The 19,130-nt window shown below is 46.3% G+C and overlaps 1 protein-coding gene across 3 annotated transcripts in view; it reads right to left on the bottom strand.

Annotated features, from left to right (window-relative positions):
* Window positions 1–19,130, bottom strand: part of FAM169A (family with sequence similarity 169 member A) — a 157,039-nt gene that overhangs the window by 53,892 nt on the left and 84,017 nt on the right. For all 3 annotated transcript variants that reach the window (XM_033929293.1, XM_033929295.1, XM_033929294.1), the window contains exons 8-9: window positions 16,711–16,829; window positions 7,012–7,057 (exon numbers count right to left, since the gene is read on the bottom strand). In XM_033929293.1, the coding sequence (XP_033785184.1) occupies window positions 7,012–7,057; window positions 16,711–16,829 (165 nt within the window). The remainder of the gene's footprint in view (window positions 1–7,011; window positions 7,058–16,710; window positions 16,830–19,130) is intronic.

Here is a 19,130-nt window from a genome sequence, read left to right on the forward strand (position 1 = left end):
TGAGATCACTTTTATCTGAATACCCCTTCTAACCTAGGCGATCCCTTTCAAGATCCAAACTGTTAAGACAGAAGAGACCCGGATTGAACATTGGAATGGGACCTTGAGTCAGATGGTCATCCAAGAGAGGAAGAGGAAGGGGATCTGCCACCAGATGCCTCACCAGATCCATGTACAACAGTCGCCTGGGCCAATCTGGAGCCACCATAACCACAATCCGGAGCCACCATAACCATAAAAGAACTCTGTCCATTAATGGCCACAGAGGAACACATACAACAGCTCCTCTGTTGGCCATGGTTGAACCAGAGCATCTAGACCCTCAGCCTAACTGTCTCTATAATGATTGAAGAAGCGGGGTGTTTTGGCATTGACACTTGTGGCCATCAGGTCCATGAGGGGCTGACCCCAAGACTCCACTATCTTAGATACCACTCTCCGGGATCTAACACGTGATGACTGAGGAAGTACGCTTGAACATTCTCCACTCCAGCTATATGGGAGGCCGAGATGTCCTGAAGATGTGACTCTGCACAGACCATGAACAGAGCCACCTCCTATGCCATCAAAGTGCTCCTGGTGCCCTCCTGATGATTGACATAGGCAACCGCCATGGCATTGTCCGAAAGAACCTGACTGACTTGCCCATCAGAAAGGACTGGAAGGCCAACAGTGCTAGATGGATGGCTATGGTCTCTAAGACATTGATCGACCAGGAAGCCTCCTCTGTGAACCAGGTGCCCTGAGCTGAGTGACCTAGACACCGAGCTCCCCAACAGAGAAGGCTGGCATCCATGAGCAACACCGTCCACTGCAGCTGGTCCACTTGCCCCTTTAACAAGATGGGAGGTCTGGAGCCACCAATGAAGACTGCAACGAGACAAGCTCTGAAGCAGAACAGGATGATCCAGACTGTGCCTCTGAGGCAACCACATCTGAAGAAGAGCATTCTGAAGAGGATGCATGTGGGTCCGGACCCACCTCACTACGTCGAGGGAAGCCGCCATCGACCCCAAGACTTGGAGGAATTCCTGCGCCCGAGGACACTGGGACACCATAAGCAGGCAAATCTGAGATTGCAATTTGCGTACCCAGGCCTCTGAAGGGTCTGGCGAAAGGCCTGATGCTTCCATGCCACCTTTTGGAGAAGCGAGAAAACGATCTGGCAAGGAACGGGCAAACTCCAGAGCATAGCCTTCCCGAATCATCTCCAGAACCCAATGATCAGACGTGATATCTGCCCACTTGGGATACAAATCTCACAGCCGGGCACCCAACGGAAACAAGATGGGCGCTGGCAAGTAGTCATTGGGCAGGCGGGCGGCAGGGCACCCAGCGGGGGCGCTACCCACACCCCGGCAGGCCCCATGAAAGGACTGCATGCGCTAGAAGAACCTGCCTCTAGAGAGCTCAGGACTGAAAAGAGGTGGCCCCTCGACCAGGGTGGAAGTGGCGAAATCATACCAACGAGCAGCACCACCCCGATCCAGCGGCCTAGATCTATCCTCAGGCAAACGAGGCACTTTAGAATCAGTTAAAGTCTGGACCAATTTGTCCAAGTCCTCATCAAACCAGAAAGACCCCTTAGAGGGAAACTTTGACAACTTAGCCTTGGACATCGTATCTGCTGACCAAGCGCAAAGCCACAAGGTACGGCGTGCTGCCACTCCAAAAACCATCAGCTTCTTGCCTTCCATCTTAGAGTTCTTGCAAGATGACCTGGACAGGGGACTGGCTTGGTCTTGCCACTACAAAAGCCATCAGCTCGCAAGAGGTCATACATGGCATCTGAAAGATAAGAAGCACCCAATTCAATTTTGGCAACTTCCTGCTTTACCAATTCCCAATCCTCAGATTTATTGTCAAGTACATGCTCAGACTAGCGAAAACATGCCTGAGCCACCAGCCTGTCACACATCTTCGCCTGGACTGCTAGAGCTGTCACATCAAAATTCTGTTTAAGGAGGGACTCCGACATAGGTTCCTCAGGTTCCTTCAAGGATGCACCACCCTCAACAGGCATGGTATGTCGCTTAGAGATGGCCAAGACCACCGCATACACCACAGCGACTTCAGTGTCCCTAACCCCTTCAGGAATGGGGTACAGGTGGGCCATTGAGCGCACAAAATGAAAAGGCGCTTCCGGCACCTGCCACTGTGCGAGCATAATATCCCGAATATCCTGATGCATAGGAAAAGAGCGGGAAGCAGAGCTAATCCCCTTAAGCAAGGGATCCACAGTACGCGGGGGCTCTGACACGGCGTCCTCAAAGTGTAAAACCGAGGAGACCTGAAGAATTCGCTCATGAAGCTCATCCCACTGAAAAATGCGCACCACAGACGCATCTTCGCCAGCAAGGGCGTACTCAAACCCCCCCCTCCACTGGCGGAATCCATCCCCCCCTAGAGGATCCTGAAAATCTCGCCAAAAGGTCCAGGTCCTCATCAATAACATCTTGATCCTCTGCACAAAAATCCTCATCCCAAGAGACCCTCAGCCGCTTGGATGAGAGAGGAGTAGAGGGGGCAAAACCACCACTGTATGGGGCCAACCCCCCCCCCCCCCGGAGTGGACATGGAACCTCCAGCTGCCAACGCATAAGCTTTACAGAGTGCCAAAATAAACTCAGGGGGGAAAACCCCTGGCAGCCCCAAGAGACTCCCTGCCACAGCAGGGGACTCAGCAATACTTTGCCCCTGCAAATCCAACACAGGGGAAAGGTCACCTGAGGACACAGAGATAAAGGAGGAGGCTCCCACCGAAATTGGACCTGAAACCGCCAAAATTGGAGCTCCTGCATCCTGCTGCATCTAAAAAGCCTGGGACTTTCCTTAAGCTAAGGCCGAGGAACCGACTGACGTGAAAAGGGAATCCCCCAGCCACTCCGACGGCAAGGGAATCCTTTGTACCCTGACCGTCGGTGGCTGGGGAACCCTTCATGTGGGCGTTGGGGGAAGCCCAGGCTTCCCCACAATCTGAAGCCAACTTGCGAGGTACATGAAGCGGGGTGCCCTGGCCTCTGGCATCCGCTGCCGACGATGCTCTCCCATCGCTTCGGCTTGCACAACGCTTACACAGGCTGGCCATGAATACCTTGCATCTGGAGCACAATGAGCATTTTTTCCCTTTAAAAGTGCTCATTGTGCTGAAAACCGCCCTAGCTGCAAAAAAGTGCCCATCTAGTCTGCCCATCCGCAGTAACCATTATCTCTTCCTCTCTCTAAGAGATCTCCATGCTTTCTTGAATTCATACACAGTCTCCGTCTCCACCACCTCTTCCAGGAGACTGTTCCAGGCATCTACCACCTCTTCCAGTCTGTTCCAGGCATAAGATGAAATTGAGTGATAGGTTCAGGAGTAATCTGAGCTCCCTTTCAAATGAAAGAGGCTGAAACTCATGCGCATTTAAGCCACGTAGGTATTTAAACGTCTCTATCATATCTCTCCTCTCCCAACTTTCCTCCACAGTATACATATTGAGATCTTTAAGTCTGTCCCCATACACCTTATGATGAAAACCTTGCACTATTTCCCCTGGACCGACTCCATGCTTTTTATATCTTCTCTGATATGAAGTAGAGGGCTTAAAAGATTTAGATGCAGAGGATTTAGCCTTAGGCCTGAGTAGCGAATTAAAAGATTTTTCATGCTCTGAAAGTTTTTTAGTCACATTCTGGACAGTGTCCCCAAAAAGCTCATCTCCAAGGCAGAGAATATTAGCTAAGCGATCCTGGAGATTAACATCCATATCTGCTACCCATAGCCATGCCAGTCTCTTCATGGCTACAGATATTAATGAAACCTCAGAGGACAGCTCAAATGCATCATACAAGGATTATGCCATATGCTATCTGAGCTGAGAGTATGAAACATGTGTTGAAACTCAGACTTCCTGTGGGATGAAGATACTTGAAAAAGTTTGGCATTTGTTTTACCCATTATTTGAGATAACAGGTGAAATAAAAATTATAATTGATGACTATATTAGCCAGCATGGAATTCTGGTAGAGACGTTTCCCAGATCTATCCATCATGCGACCTTCTTGCACTGGAGAACAGTAGCATAGACTTTAGAAGGTGCAGATTTTTTAAGAGTGGATTCCACAACAAGAGACTGATGTGAGAGTTGTTTATCAAACCCAGGAATGGGAATGATTTTATACTGAGAGTCAAGCTTTCGAGGCGCAGCCAGAACAGAGTAAGGAGATTCCCAATTTTTTTTGAGAGCCTCCTTTAAAATGCCATGTAATGGAAGCTTAAGAAGCTCCTTAGGAGGATGTTTGTAGTCCATAGTTTTTAGAAATTCTGCTGAATATTTGGAGTCTGCTTCCAACTTTACATTCATGTCTTTACTCATCTGTCTGATGATCGAGTAAAAGAGACCGGTTCAGAAGGAGAAGGGTCTCTATGAGAAGTGGTACGAGGAGAGTAGTCTGCCTGAGAGTCATAAACTTCTGTAGAAGATGGAGATATGTCATGAGAAGAGTGAAGGCGAAGATCTGAAACCACTGGAATAGAAGGAAAACGGTACCAGTGTTTGGCTCGGTACCAATCCAATGGAATAGGCGAGTCAGACTTCTTATGCTTGTCTACGCGCGTGGAAGAAAGATGTCTGAACTTTGAGGAATGCTTGCCTAACTTATTTGAAGAAAGACATGGAGACGAATGCCTGGAATGCCTGGAGCAGTGTCCAGAAGAATGAAGCTTCATGTGTTGATGCCTTGGAGAAGGAGATCTTCTTGAAGGTCGATGCTTCGGAGAAGGAGACCAGTATTTTGAAGACTGGTGCCGAGAACCATGGCTTGATAATGATGATGATAAAGATCGGTGCCAAGAATGAGGTGGTACCAATGAGGTAGTGGTGGTATCTGCATCTCGCATGGGGTGATGTTCAGGCTGGAGGAGTTGACATTGGGGATATGTTTCAACTGGTCACCCCTAACTCCAATTGAAAGAGAGCATCGAGCTTCTCTTTAAAAGCCTGCACCGACATCTGTGGCTTAGACGCCGGTATCAATGGTGCCGCAGCTCGCTCCGGAGAGAACGGCATAGATGTAGATGCACCCCTCGAGGTTGAAGTGAAACGCATTAATGGTCTCTGCTTGGCCAGTACGACTAGATTTGATACCTTACTCGATACCAGACCGGTCTGGGAAGCTGGTGACTTCTTAGCTGGCTTACCTGACGGAACTGTAGCCTGCGGCATGGAAGCTGGTACCTCGGACAATGTTGATGTCTTCGATGTCGATGGCTTAGATAGTGTCAAAGGTACCTGTGATGTATTCATGATACTGAAGAGAAGTCTTTGCTGTAATACTTGGAGCACTTCTGCAAGGTCGAACAATGCATTTAAGACTCCATGCAATGGTCCGGGCCCAGGCAATGGATACACCACTTGTGTAGATCAGACAGAGGAATAGTGCGCTGGCACCTGCTGCACATCTTAAAACCAGTTCATGGGCGGACATGGGAAGGAAAACTGCTTCAGCCAAATCAAAACCCGAAGGCTGAGACACAGGTAAAGGCCCCTCCAACAAGTATGGCTGTGGCAAAAATTTAAAGAGAAAAAAGTAAACTTTTTTTTTTTTTAAATAAAAAGAAAGAAGTAAGAATTAAAGAAGAAAACAGTAAAACGCACGAGCGGGAAGGCAAAAATAAAACGGAGACCACTTCATACACGACTTTGTAGCTCCGCAGAAAACTGAGAAGCCGCGCGCCTATGTCGGGTGGGAAGACACTTACGCATGTGTGGTGCGGTCAGTCGCAAACTTTCTAAAGTTCTTAAAGTGGCAATGCACTTCAGACTTCCCGTACCGGAGCTCCGTGGATGACGTCACCCCCACATGTGAGAATATGCTGCCTGCTTGTCCTGGGTTAATAAGCTGGTTTGAGACTGAACCCGAGGTCCCCACCTCCCCAGTATGTACAGTGGATACACAGCGCAAGGACACTCTTCCGGTGCCCAACCGGCACAAACTTTGCATGAATTCATGTTATTGGAGCATGAGGACTCCATTCCTGGTAATTAAATTCCAAAACAAGGCTTTTTGAAGAAGTCTGAGAACTGAGAATTCAAATTGAGAAAAATCCAAGATAGCTCCACCAGGATTTCCTGCTGAAAAAACAGCTGTAACTCCACTGTAAGACAGTAAAAACCAGTAATTTTAGGATTTTTGGTGTGGGGGAACAAGGCTACACCAAGTTATAACCAGAACATTGCTTCCCCCCACCCCACCGGAAATGCCTTGTGTGCTGTGACAGCCCTACTAACAAACCAGATGCTGGGAAGATATGCTGCAGCCTGCTACAGCTCATCTCAGGGTAACTGGAATTCAGAGAAGACCTCTGTCATCAGGAAAGCTGCCTCTTCTGACTCTCCAGCTGCCAGTTGGGCCACAACTGGACTGAGGCTGAGCCTCAAACTCTGGGACCAGAATCTGACCACCACGATGAGGGGGGAGGAAAGTGCAGTTGACACCATATGTGCTCTGAAGAAATGTAATTGGCACCCGTTCAGCCTGTGCTAGCACTCCTGATCAAATCAAGGAGTAAGCAGATAGAAGGGAAAACCCCTGAGCTCCACAGTTCAAGCAGACTAGTTAAGGTCTCTGCAGGATCCACCTGTCAGCTGCAGATCAAAGTCTGCTCCTCTCACACAGGCTAGGCAGTCACTGGAGCTGAAGAGAAGCAAAAACCACAACAAAAATACTTGAAAACAAAAAAGAAGACCAAGCAGATCAGCTAACAGCTCATGAGAAAAAGTTGCATCATGAAGTTTGTACTGGACAATAAAAATGGGCCACCAGGTTGTAGATCTAAAGACAATTTATCCTCAGTTACAAGCCAAATAGAAACTCATGAAAAATGAACCCTATGCATATGAAGCCATCTAAAACTGAGGCTGAAAAGCCTGAGGTTTATAGAATTTCACAATCACCATGATATCCAAGATGTTTGCTAGAATCTGAACTTCTACACACAGCTCTACTAATATGAGTAATATCTATTACCTTCAGACGTGCTGGCATAGGTATCCATGACCTCTCGATTTTCCATCTAAATGTGGAAAATATTTTAATAATTACAAATAAAAATCATAGTATCAAACTACATAATAAGTCAAAAAAAATTAATTCACATGCTATAAGATTTCAGCAGATTTCTTGCTTATCTTAAAAAATGAAAAACCTTAACAGTGTGAATATTCAACTCATGGATTCCAGATCTCATAGGTGTCAGAACAGGTGGAGAGGGGGAGGAGGATGGGGACACACGTGCCCTAACCCCACCAATTTTCATGTTAGCTGCCTTCACATAATCCAGAACTGGGGGAACCCTAGTCAGTCAGGTTTTCAAGATATCTAGCATGAATATTCATAAGATCAATTTGCATACACCTCTCTTTGGTATGCAGAACTATCTCATGCATATTCATGGTGGATACCCTGAAGTTCAAAGGGGGGATGGACCTCCAAGGTCTTAAGCTTGCACAGATGCTCAAGACCCCATGCTGGCTACAATGTATCTTCTATAGATTCAGTCACATTGTTGCCCCAGGAGAAAAGAGGTAAGATTCTTAACATCTCACAAAAGAAGTGAAGGGAAAGAGAGCAGGAAGAAAGGAGAGAAATATGTTGGAGATCATGAGGTTGAGAGTAGAGTAGAGAGATGCTGGATACTATGAGGAAGATAGAGGGGGTATAGATGCTGGAAATTGGAAAAGAGGGTCTTGAGCCAACCCTTGATGGAGTGGGGGGCATATGTCTGAGGTTTTGTCTGCTGTGCTTATCCTTGACCAGCTCTGGCCACCAGTACCATATGCTCATTCAGATCAGAGCACAAGAAATCAGATGTAGCTGCTCTTCAGTTTTAACAAGCACTGGTTGTTGGTAGCCAAAGCCAGTCAAGGATAGCAGAGCTGCAGCAGTGGAGAGATGTTCTGCAGGGGACTTAAAGATGCTGGTGCTAGGAATGGGAAAGGGGGGCTGTAGGCCAAAAAGGTGTAAGAGGTAAGGTAAGGGGCAACTGGGACTTGGAGATAAGGCTGATGTATGGGATGAGGCTAGGAGAAGGCAGCTCGGTGGGCTGATTTGAGTTTGGGTATGGCAAAAGTGGGCTTGCTTATTTATTTATTTATTTAATCACTTTATTTAGCCTGTCCTCGCAAAAGAGTCCAGTATAGGTTAGCTAAATAAAGTTAGTGAAAGACTTGTAATAGAGATAAGCAAGAAGAGAGAGAGAGACAGAGAGTCTACTAATACAGTGTTCTTCAACCACCAGTCCATGGACCAGTGCCGGTCCACAGAAATTTCCTGCCGGTCCACAGGGCCGGCACATGCATCAGGCCCAAAACAGTGTTCTTCAACCGCTGGTCTATGGTGTGATCAATGCAGCGTTATCTTCGAGCCAGCTCCCTCTTCCTCACTGATTCAGTGCACAAAGCCACGGGCAGTGGCTTCTACGCATGTCCTGCGCCTGGCTTCCAGATGAGGTGTGGGACGCACAAGAAGTCACTGCCCACAGCTTTGTGCACTGCATAAACATAAGAATCGCCTCTGCTGAGTCAAACCATAGGTCCATCATGCCCAGCAGTCCGCTCCCGCGCGGCCCCCTAGGTCAATGACCTGTATGTGATCTATTACTCTAAAGCATTTGTACTGTATAGTACCCTCTAATTATACCCTTCAATCCCCTTTTCCTTCATGAATTTGTCCGGTCCCATTTTGAAACCCAAAATCGTACTCTGCTTTACTACCTCCTCCGGAAGTGCATTCCAGGTGTCCACCACCCTCTGAGTGAAGAAGAACTTCCTGGCATTTGTTCTGAATCTGTCTCCCTTCAGTTTTTCCGAATGCCCTCTAGTTTTTGTTGCCCCTGCCAGTCTGAAGAATCTGTCCCTCTCTACCTTCTCTATACCTTTCATGATCTTATAAGTTTCTATCATATCCCCTCTAAGCCTCCGCTTCTTCAGGGAAAAGAGCCCCAGCCTGTCCAGTCTCTCAGCATACGAAAGGTTCTCCATGCCCTTTATCATTTTTGTTGCTCTTCTCTGGACCCTCTCTAGTATCGCCATATTCTTCTTAAGGTACGGCGACCAGTATTGAACGCAGTACTCCAGATGCGGTCGCACCATCGCCCTATACAGCGGGAGGATAACATCCTCGCTTCTGGTAGCGATACCTTTCTTGATAATGCCAAACATTCTGTTTGCCTTTTTCGAGGCCGCAGCGCATTGTGCCGCCGGTTTCATTGTTTTATCCACCATAACCCCCAAGTCCCTTTCTAGATTGCCCTCCCGCAATGATATCCCCCCATTGTGTAATTGTACATCGGGTTTCCTTTCCCCATGTGCATGACTTTACATTTCTCCACATTGAAGCTCATCTGCCATTTAGTAGCCCACTCATTCAGTTTGTTCAGGTCCCTTTGGAGTTCTCTACATTCCTCAACTGTGCTAACCTTACCGGAGAGTTTTGTGTCGTCCGCAAATTTTATAATTTCGCACTTCGTCCCTGCTTCCAGGTTCAATAAATATATTGAACAGGAGCGATCCCAGCACTCCTACTCTCTGTTTCCTATTCACCAGCCAGTTTCTGATCCATCTGTGTATGTCCCCTTCCACTCCGTGGTTCCACAGTTTCCTTAGTAGGTGCTCGTGAGGCACCTTGTCGAAGGCTTTCTGGAAGTCTAGGTACACTAAGTCTATGGGGTCACCTTTGTCCAACTGTTCGTTTATCCCCTCAAAGAAGTACAGTAGGTTTGTCTGGCATGATCTACCATTATAGAAACCATGCTGGCTTGTTCTCATCAGCTTATTTTTTTCTATATGCTCATTGATACTGTCCTTGATTAATGATTCGGCCATCTTCCCCGGAACTGAGGTTAAACTGACCGGTCTATAATTCCCTGGGTCGCCTCTGGATCCTTTCTTGAAGATGGGTGTAACATTCGCTATCCTCCAGTCCTCCGGGACCACCCCTGTTTTCAAGGATAGGATGCAAATCCGCTGTAGTAACTCAGCTATTTTGTCTCTAAGCTCTTTTAGTATTCTCGGGTGGATTCCGTCTGGGCCCGGAGGTTTGTCCGTTTTAGTCTATCTATCTGCTTGAGTACATCTTCGAGGCTTACCTCCGTGCACAATAATTTTTCCTCTTGGTCCCCCTTGAAGAATTTTTCGGGTTCCGGCACGTTGGATGTGTCCTCTTTTGTGAATACCGATGAGAAGAACGTGCTTAATCTGTCCGCCACAGCCTTTTCCTCCTTTAGAAACATAGAAACATAGAAAGATGACGGCAGAAAAGGGCCAAGGCCCATCAAGTCTGCCCACTCTATAGACCCTCCCCTTAATACTATACAATGTTTTACCCTGACCCACTTAGGGATCCCACATGGGCGTCCCATTTATTCTTAAAATCTGGCACGCTGCTGGCCTCGATTACCTGTACTGGAAGCTTGTTCCATTGATCAATCACTCGCTCCGTGAAGAAATACTTCCTGGTGTCGCCGTGAAATTTTCCGCCCTTGAGTTTGAGCGGGTGCCCCCTTGTGGTTGAGGGGCCTCTGAGAAGGAAAATGTTACCTTTACCACTCCCTTCCTGTCTCCCTCATCCAGGGGTCCCACCTCCTCCCTCGCCGGTTGTTTTCCTTTCACATAACGAAAGAATGGTTTGAAATTCCGTGCCTCCTTGGTAAGTCTCTCTTCATACTCTTTTTTCGCTGTTCTGACCACGCGGTGACATTCTTTTTGATGCTTCCTGTGCTCTTTCCAATGTTCCTCGGTTTTGTCCTTTTTCCACGTCCTGAAGGATTTTTTTCTTGTCACCTATCACCTTCTTAACTTCATTGGATAACCATGCTGGGCCTCTCACTTGGTTCTTTCTGCACCCCTTTCTAAACCTGAGTATATACAGGTTTTGTGCTTCATTTACCGTGTCCTTGAATAGGGTCCAGGTTTGCTCCACCGTCTGTACCTTCCTGTGGCTGTTCCTGAGTTTTCTCTTTACCATTTGTCTCATGGCATCATAGTTCCCTTTCTTGAAGTTGAATGTTGTTGCAATAGTTCTCCTCCCCTTTGGCCTACCTATTTCCATTTTGAATTGGATCATGTTGTGATCACTGTTTCCTAATGGTCCCACTACTTCCACTTCGTGGGCAGGTCCTCTCAGTCCATTGAGGATTAAATCTAGAGTAGCTGCCCCTCTCGTTGGATCCTTGACAAGCTGTTCCAAGTAGCAGTCCCGTACAGCCTCCAGGAACTCCGATTCCTTTGAGCATTTTGAAACTCCATGGCTCCAGTCTATCCCGAGATAGCTGAAATCTCCCATAACTATGGTGTTTCCGTTTTTACATTCTTGTCTCAACTCGGCTCTCAGTTCTTCATCCTTCGCTTCTGTATGCCCAGGTGGGCGGTAGTACAGACCCATCTTTATCTCAGTTCCCTTTCTTCCTGGTATTTTAATCCATATTGATTCCAGTTGGTCATTTGTTGATGCTGCATCCACTCCGGTCGATTGAATGGTATTCCTTACGTATAGTGCTATTCCTCCTCCTCTCTAATGTGTCCTGTCTCTCCGGTATAGCTTGTACCCTGGCAGTACTGTGTCCCATCTGTTCTCCTAGTTCCACCATATTTCTGTGATTGTTATGATGTCTAGGTTCTCATCCTTGGCCATGATTTCTAGTTCCCCCATTTTGTTCTTCAGGCTTCTTGCATTAGTGTACATACAATGTAAGTCTCCATATTTTTGTTTTCTTATTTTCCCATGTGATTCATTATTCTTTCCGTCCCCTTCTGCAGACTCTTGTTCGTTGTGTATCTTGTCTTCCCCTAGTGGTACTTGGTATGTTTCCTTGTTGTGTTTTTTCCCTTCCTCTTGTTCCCTTTCACCTTCCATTTGTAGTAGACTCCTCCTACCCCCTTCTGGATTTGTCTGACTCCGTTGGTTATTCGTCGCCTTTTTGGTGTTATTTGTCGTTTTTTTGGTGTCTTCTCAGCATTCTCCCCACTCAGTATCCTTTCGGGATACTGTCTTCCAAATCATCAACACCTGGTCGACTGTCGGCTTTCCCCTTCCTCTTAGTTTAAAGCTTGCTCTATTCCTCTCTTGACGTTGTTTGCTAGTAGTCTAGTTCCCGCCTTGCTCAGGTGTAGTCCATCTCTCCTGAAGAGCTTGCTCTTTCCCCAGAACGTTGTCCAGTTCCTCATGAAGTGAAATCCCTCTTCTTCACACCATCTCTTCATCCACGCATTTATTGATTGTAGTTCTGTCTGCCTCTCTACATCTGCCCTCGGCACTGGTAGGATCTCCGAGAACACTATCCTCTGGGTCCTCATCTTCAGCTTCCTTCCCAGGATCTTGAACTGTTAAGTGCCTTCTTGCTGTAGTCTCTTCTGGCGACATCATTCGTCCCAAAGTGGACTAACACTGCCGTCTCTTCCGTCACTGCTCCCTCCAGGATCCTTTCAATTCTGTCGATGATATCCTTGGTTCTTACTCCTGGGAGGCAGGTCACCAGCCGATCCTCTCTCCCTCCTGCTATGTGACTGTCCACCTGTCTTAGGATAGAGTCTCCCACCAGGACTGCAGATTTCCCTTTTTTCAGTCTCCTCTATGGTCGCAGATCAGTGTCCTTGGTGGTTCCTATTCCTTCTACCTCAAGGTGCTGGTAGGATCTTGCCTCTTTCTCCTGCGTGCTTCCTCCATGGGATCCTTCTGCCTCGGTGTCAGATGGTTCGTGTCCTCCGTTCTGTGCATCCTCCTTGTTCCTGTGCTGCTCGTGTTCTTGCTCTTCCACCCTCCTGCAGTCGTCCTCGATGTACTTCTCATCTCCTTGATGCTCTTCCACTCTACTGTAGGCGTCTTCGATGAACTTCTCAAGTTCCATGACTTGTTCCTCGATGTGCCTCTCTCTCATAGGGTACTCGTCTGACTGGAAAGGGGTCTTCTGTGATGTAGAGTTCCTCCAGTTCCCGGATCCTGTGCTTCAGATGACTGACTTCACTCTTCAAGCTCTTCAGTTCCTGACATCGTGCGCACACATACGACTGCCTCCCCGAAGGGAGGTAGTCGTACATATGGCAGTCTGTGCAGTACACTGGGAAGCTCAACCTCTGGGCTCCTGCAGCTTCCATTCTTGTCCGCCTTCTAGAAGTTCCTGTACTCTTACTTGTGCGCTCGCTCCTGTTCCTGGCTCTTCTTGATCTTCCTCATCTTATGCTTCCTTCCGCTTGTGTTCTCTCTGCTTGTGCGAGTTCTCTCTGGTTGTGTGTTTTCTCTGCTTGTGTGTGTTCTCCCTGCCTGTGCGAGTTCTCTCTGCTTGTGTGAGTTCTCTCTGTTCACTTGTGTGTGCTTCCTCAGCCGCTACCCTATATGCTGAGGTGCGTGTATGTTACCTCTAGGGCCTGCCTCCTGGGCCTACCTTTTTCCTGTTGTCTGTTCCCACTGGTTTTCTTCCACTCCCTCTGCGCTTGCCTCTTCTCCCTGCTCTTGTGTGGATGTGGTCCCTTCTGACCTGCCTGCTCCTTAGTTTCAGCGCCTTCTGACCCTTGGCTTCACTTATCTGTATGTGTGTGTTTTGTTTTTTTTCTTTCTCCTTTGCGCCTGCTATTCCCTTACCATGCTGACTCTCCTTGCGTGTGTTCTTGGGCGTAGTGGTCCGGCTCTTCTTAAGGCTCTTCACAAAGGTGCTCTCACTAAGAAGAGGGAGCCGGCCTGAAGATTAACACCGGAGGCTCATAAAATGGCCAGGCGTGAGTAGGCCAGAAGGTAAGGCAAAGCATGGAGGAAGGGAGACAACAAAGGTAGGGGGGGAATGATTTTATTTTTTAATTTAGTGATTGAATTATGTCAATTTTGAGAATTTACATCTGCTGTCAGTGTGCTTTGTGTAGTTTAATTTTGTGGTTAACCATTATGTGTTGTTAATAAGATTATATTGTGCGTATCTATGAAAAATGAATGGAAAAAATAGTGTTACAATTAGTACTATTATGGAGGTGAAGTCTGGGGTGGAGACTGGGTAGAGATGGGCGGGGTCTGGCCCACGACTTAACCCAGTGTTCTTCAACAGCTGGTCCGCGGACTGATGCCGGTCCACATAATAATTCTTTTATTTCTACCGGTCCATAGGTGTAAAAAGGTTGAAGAACACTGTACTAATAGGTGATAGACATCTTGCAGTGGTGGGACAATTCCCATACATTAACGGACAGATCTAACATAGTTGATTGGATGATTTACATTAGCAAGACAGTCAAAACAATTACATCCAAATTTAACAGAATAGATCTCATATAATTATAATGGTGGTTGGACAAATTACAGTAGCTAGACAGTATGGCAGGTTCTAGGGGTGTCAGAAGGGGTCTGTTGCTTGGGATGGGAAAAGGGTCCGATGTTGGGATAGGGAGAAAGGGGCTCAGAGATAATACAAAGACTAGGGCTAGGGGTTGAAGAAGTGATCTATTAATAGGATTGGGAGAAGGAGACTAAGAGCTAGATGCACTAAAACAGATCTTCTTTGTTGGGGGGTGGGGGTATGGTGGGTCCGGGGAGGACATAAGAGTCCAGTCCTCCGCGGGTGTTTGATGAAAATGTATCCCATGGTTGTTATTGCCGTTGTATTTACTGTTGCTTAATAAAATAGATTTGAACTAAAAAACAGATCAGTAATATCACATATGTCTGCTGCGATTCCCGCCCCCTGCAAGGGACAGGTGGGATGCCAAGTCTCTCCTGCAAGGCAAACTCCCCCCTACCCCCCACCTCAGCGAAAATGGAAGAAGGGATGCCCAGTCCCTCCTGCCAATGGAGGCTCTCCCACGCCAGGTGCACCCCCCCTTATGTAAGTTAGGAATTAAGATATTAAGCTATGCTGACGATATAACTATCCTGATGCCTATTACAGTTTCAATTTCCTATTCAAGGCTTATAATTGCTGAGATATTTATAATAATTTAACAATGGATGATTGAATTGAAATTAAAACTTAATTCAGAGAAAACTAGATTCTTTTTTGCAACTCTACATCAGAATTGCACTGAGACTTCTTTGATTTTGAATGCAATAACTTATCCTATTCACTCTACCATTAAAATATTGGGAGTGATTCTGAATCAGAATTTAACCATTAAAGATCAGGTAGACGCTTTGGTACGAAAGGGTTTCCATACAATGTAGCAGCCATTAAAGCATAATTTCACATCTCATCGTTTAGATTATTGATTCAGTCATTGGTTCTGAGCCAGTTGGATTATTGTAATTTTGTCTACTTTGCTGGTTACCAAAAAAATCTATGTAGATTAAGCATTATTCAGAATGCTGCCATTCGACTGATCTTTAATCTGAAAAAGTTTTGATCATGTCACCCCTTTTTTCTATGAACTGCATTGGTTGCCAGTCAAGGCTTGTGTGAAATTTAAATTTGGTTGCTTTTGCTATAAGGAATTGTTTGGCCTTGAACCTAATTATCTTGTGAATTTGTTCATTTTGTAAATTCAAAGTACTCTCGACACATGCATGCTGTATTTACCTTTCCTTCAGTCAAAGGTTGTCAATATAAAAATATCATCAACATCTTCTGTCGTTTCAAGCTGCAATATGGGATTAAGATTTGAATTCGCTAATAGTGACCTACTGCTCATATCGCATTTTAGGAGACAACTGAAAATTTATTTGCTTATAAGATTTTTAGGAAATTAATGTATTACATTCAACTGTACAGTATATGTGCAGTTTTTTATTCTATTTTGTAGACCGCACAGAACTTAATGGTATTGCAGTATAGAAAAAATTTTTATGCTTTATGTTATGTTTGTCCAAAGTTGAGATCAGGAGGAAGCTGGTTCCTCCTGCTCTGAAGCGCACCAGTCCAAATTGGTAGGCCTTCCCCTCCCCAGTGCATTCTGTGAGAGGAGCCTAAGGCCCCGATCGGCTTGAATGAGGCCTTAGGCACCTGAGCCAATCAGGGTATCCCTCCCTTATGTTCTCCTGCCTTTTATGGGAGGGAGGGAAGGGGGGAGGATAAGTGATGGCTCATGGGGGGGCATCCCTCCTGCCAATTTTGGCTGGCACTGGGTTTTTTGTTTTTTTTGCAGTTGCGGGAGGGAGTGGACATCCCTTCCTATCTCTCTGTTGGGGGGTTCAGGGACCCACAGTTTACTTGGGGGGGGGGAAGTTGGCAGCTTGAACTGCGTTGTTGATTTTTTAATGGGGCCAACATTGTGCATGTGTAACACAGACACAGCATCTGTGTCCATTAAAAAACAAAAAAAGGTATGGCATTTTTTTCAGATCGCTAAAAGCGATAAACTTTTTTTGTGCATTGGGAAATGTTGTTAGTGTATCAGTCGCTCAGCTAGTTTGCATTGAATTTTAATAAAGAGCTTATTTGCATGTCTGAGTCAGATCAGGTAAAAAAAAACAAACGGTGAGCCGTTTTGTGCATCGGGTCAGCAAATTTGATCATAGGTAAACCAGTCAAAACCGGTTTAGCGACGATCATTACATGATCGCTGACTTCAGTGCATTTAGCTCTAAGATCTGACAAAGAAACAGATGGGAGATGTGGGAGGAGTGGCCTGGGGGCTGATTCAGGAGCAGTGGTGAGAAGAGACATACTGGAGGGGCTGGTTACAGAGGAGTTTAAATATGAGGGGGAAAAAAAAAAAACTACTGGTCTCCCTCCATGAAGACAAACTGTGTACCTACAGGCAGCTGTGTTACAGTGGACTGATTGAAGGTCACTTTCAGGGCGCTTTGCTCTTCTGTTGAAGAATGAAGCAAGCAGTCTCCTGTACCTGATGAAGACTTTACACTTTCCGAAGCTCCTGTTCTTAGGAAAACATAACATATAGATCAGAAATTACACAGTCAGTAACAACTTATTTCAACTTTTCTTTTTTGTCTTCACTATGTATTGTAGACATAGGATACAATATTACTAAAGAGCAGCAAGCATGATTACTGCACATTTTAATTTACTTTTTTGGGTGAATTTAAGTGTTAGATTAACAGTAATTGAAACTGGAATCCTTGATTTACTTCTCACAGCAGAAACAGCACAGGAGGCTGAAGTACAAATTTTCACACAATGTTTTGCTAGTAGACCACAGGCCTTCATTTTTCTAAGTTTCTATAAAGTATCATACTTTAAAGCACCATACTTTAAAGTACAAAAATCACTGTTCAAAACTAGGGGCTTATTGTAACTGAAAAAATGACAATGACAATCTATTACTACCCCCAGCAATCTCATTTCTTTTTTAATGGGGACAGCAACATCCTCAAGCTGCACTGCAGACCCTCATTTAGGCTAGAGAGATCAAAATTTTCTGTGTTCAAAGTAAGCTGTTCACCATTCACAGTGGGTAGTCTTATGGCTTATATGATGTCTCTCAAGGGCTATGAAGTAAGCCAAAAGGGATCTGTATCCACCATCACAATCGGGCCCTGGTGCAGAAGTATCTGGCCCCTGGGAAATGGAAGTGGAGCTCCAATCAACTACTGAACGATGTCTGCATACCAGAGACATCTCAGCCAGTCTGAAGTTAAGAGAATGACTAACCAAACCAGTTGAACAATCCTGCCTACCAGTGGCCAGGAAGGAAACATGTACAGAAGCAACTGGGTGGGCCAAAGTTATATCAACACATCAATGTCCTGAAAGACACTTGTAACCCTGAGAATGAAGAATTGCTGACACATCGTGCTGTTCACGGACAACACCACATCGAAATCTGGCAAACCCCAGTGATCTACAACAAGTTGGAAGGCCTCCAAACTCAGATACCACTGTCCTGGGTCTAGGTCCCGACAGCTGAGGAAGTCTGCCTAACTGATATCCATGTCAGTGATGTGCATTGCTGATAGGGTTGTCAAGTGATCTCTACAGCTACCATTGCACTTATGGTACCACCCTGCTTGTTGACATAAACCACTGCCATCACACTGTTGGGAGAGCACTCACATCACCTTCTCTTGGAGGAACCTCTTCAGTGCAAGGTGAATCGCTCTGGCCTCCAGGGGTGATGGCTTCCATCATCTATGTGCCTTGCAAAGTGCAAGACAATGGACTCCAAGCCTCAGAGACTTGTATTAGTGTGACCACAGTCCAAGCCAGAACTTTCAGGAGGATCCTGCTTTTTTTTCTCTATGCTCTCTTTCTTATGTACTCTAGTCTTAATTATATGTGAACTGAGTCGAGCTCCGTTGGGAGATGACCCGGAAATCGATGACCCCATGAAATCGATGGGGTTAGGTGAAAAACTAACTGCATGGGTCAACGATTGGCTAAGTGGAAGACTTCAGAGAGTGGTGGTCAATGGCACTCTCTCCGAGACATCGGAGGTGACTAGCGGAGTGCCGCAGGGCTCAGACCTGGGACCATCCCTTTTTAACATATTCATAAGGGACTTGACCCGAGGGCTTCAGGGAAAAATAGCACTGTTTGCCGACGACGCCAAACTGTGTAATATAGTAGGTGAAAGCGATCTCATGGATGGTATGGCGCAGGATCTGATCAAGTTGGAAAACTGGTCCTCAACATGGCAGCTGGGCTTCAATGCAAAGAAGTGTAAGGTGATGCATCTCAGCAGCAGAAATCCATGCAGAACATACACCTTGAATGGAGAAACACTAGCTACGACCTCAGAAGAACGGGACTTGGGAGTAATCATCAGTGCAGACATGAAGGCTGCCAAACAGGTAGAGAAGGCCTCATCCAAGGCAAGGCGGATGATGGGATGTATCAATAGAAGCTTCGTCAGCCATAAACCTGAAGTCATAATGCCACTGTACAGAGCCATGGTGAGACCTCATCTGGAGTACTGTGTGCAATTCTGGAGGCCACATTACCGTAAAGATGTACTTCGAGTTGAGTCAGTCCAGCGAATGGCCACTAGGATGGTCTCCGGACTCAAGGGTCTCTCATACGAGGAAAGACTGGGCAAGTTGCAGCTCTACTCTCTAGAGGAGCGCAGGGAGAGGGGTGACATGATTGAGACATTTAAGTACGTCACAGGTCGTGTTGAGGTGGAAAACGACATATTCTTTCCTAAGGGACCTTCAGTCACAAGGGGGCACCCGTTCAAACTCAGAGGAGGGAGATTTGGTGGTGACACCAGGAGGTA

This window comes from Geotrypetes seraphini, chromosome 1, assembly GCF_902459505.1.
Source record: "Geotrypetes seraphini chromosome 1, aGeoSer1.1, whole genome shotgun sequence".
Classification (NCBI taxonomy): Eukaryota; Metazoa; Chordata; class Amphibia; order Gymnophiona; family Dermophiidae; genus Geotrypetes; species Geotrypetes seraphini.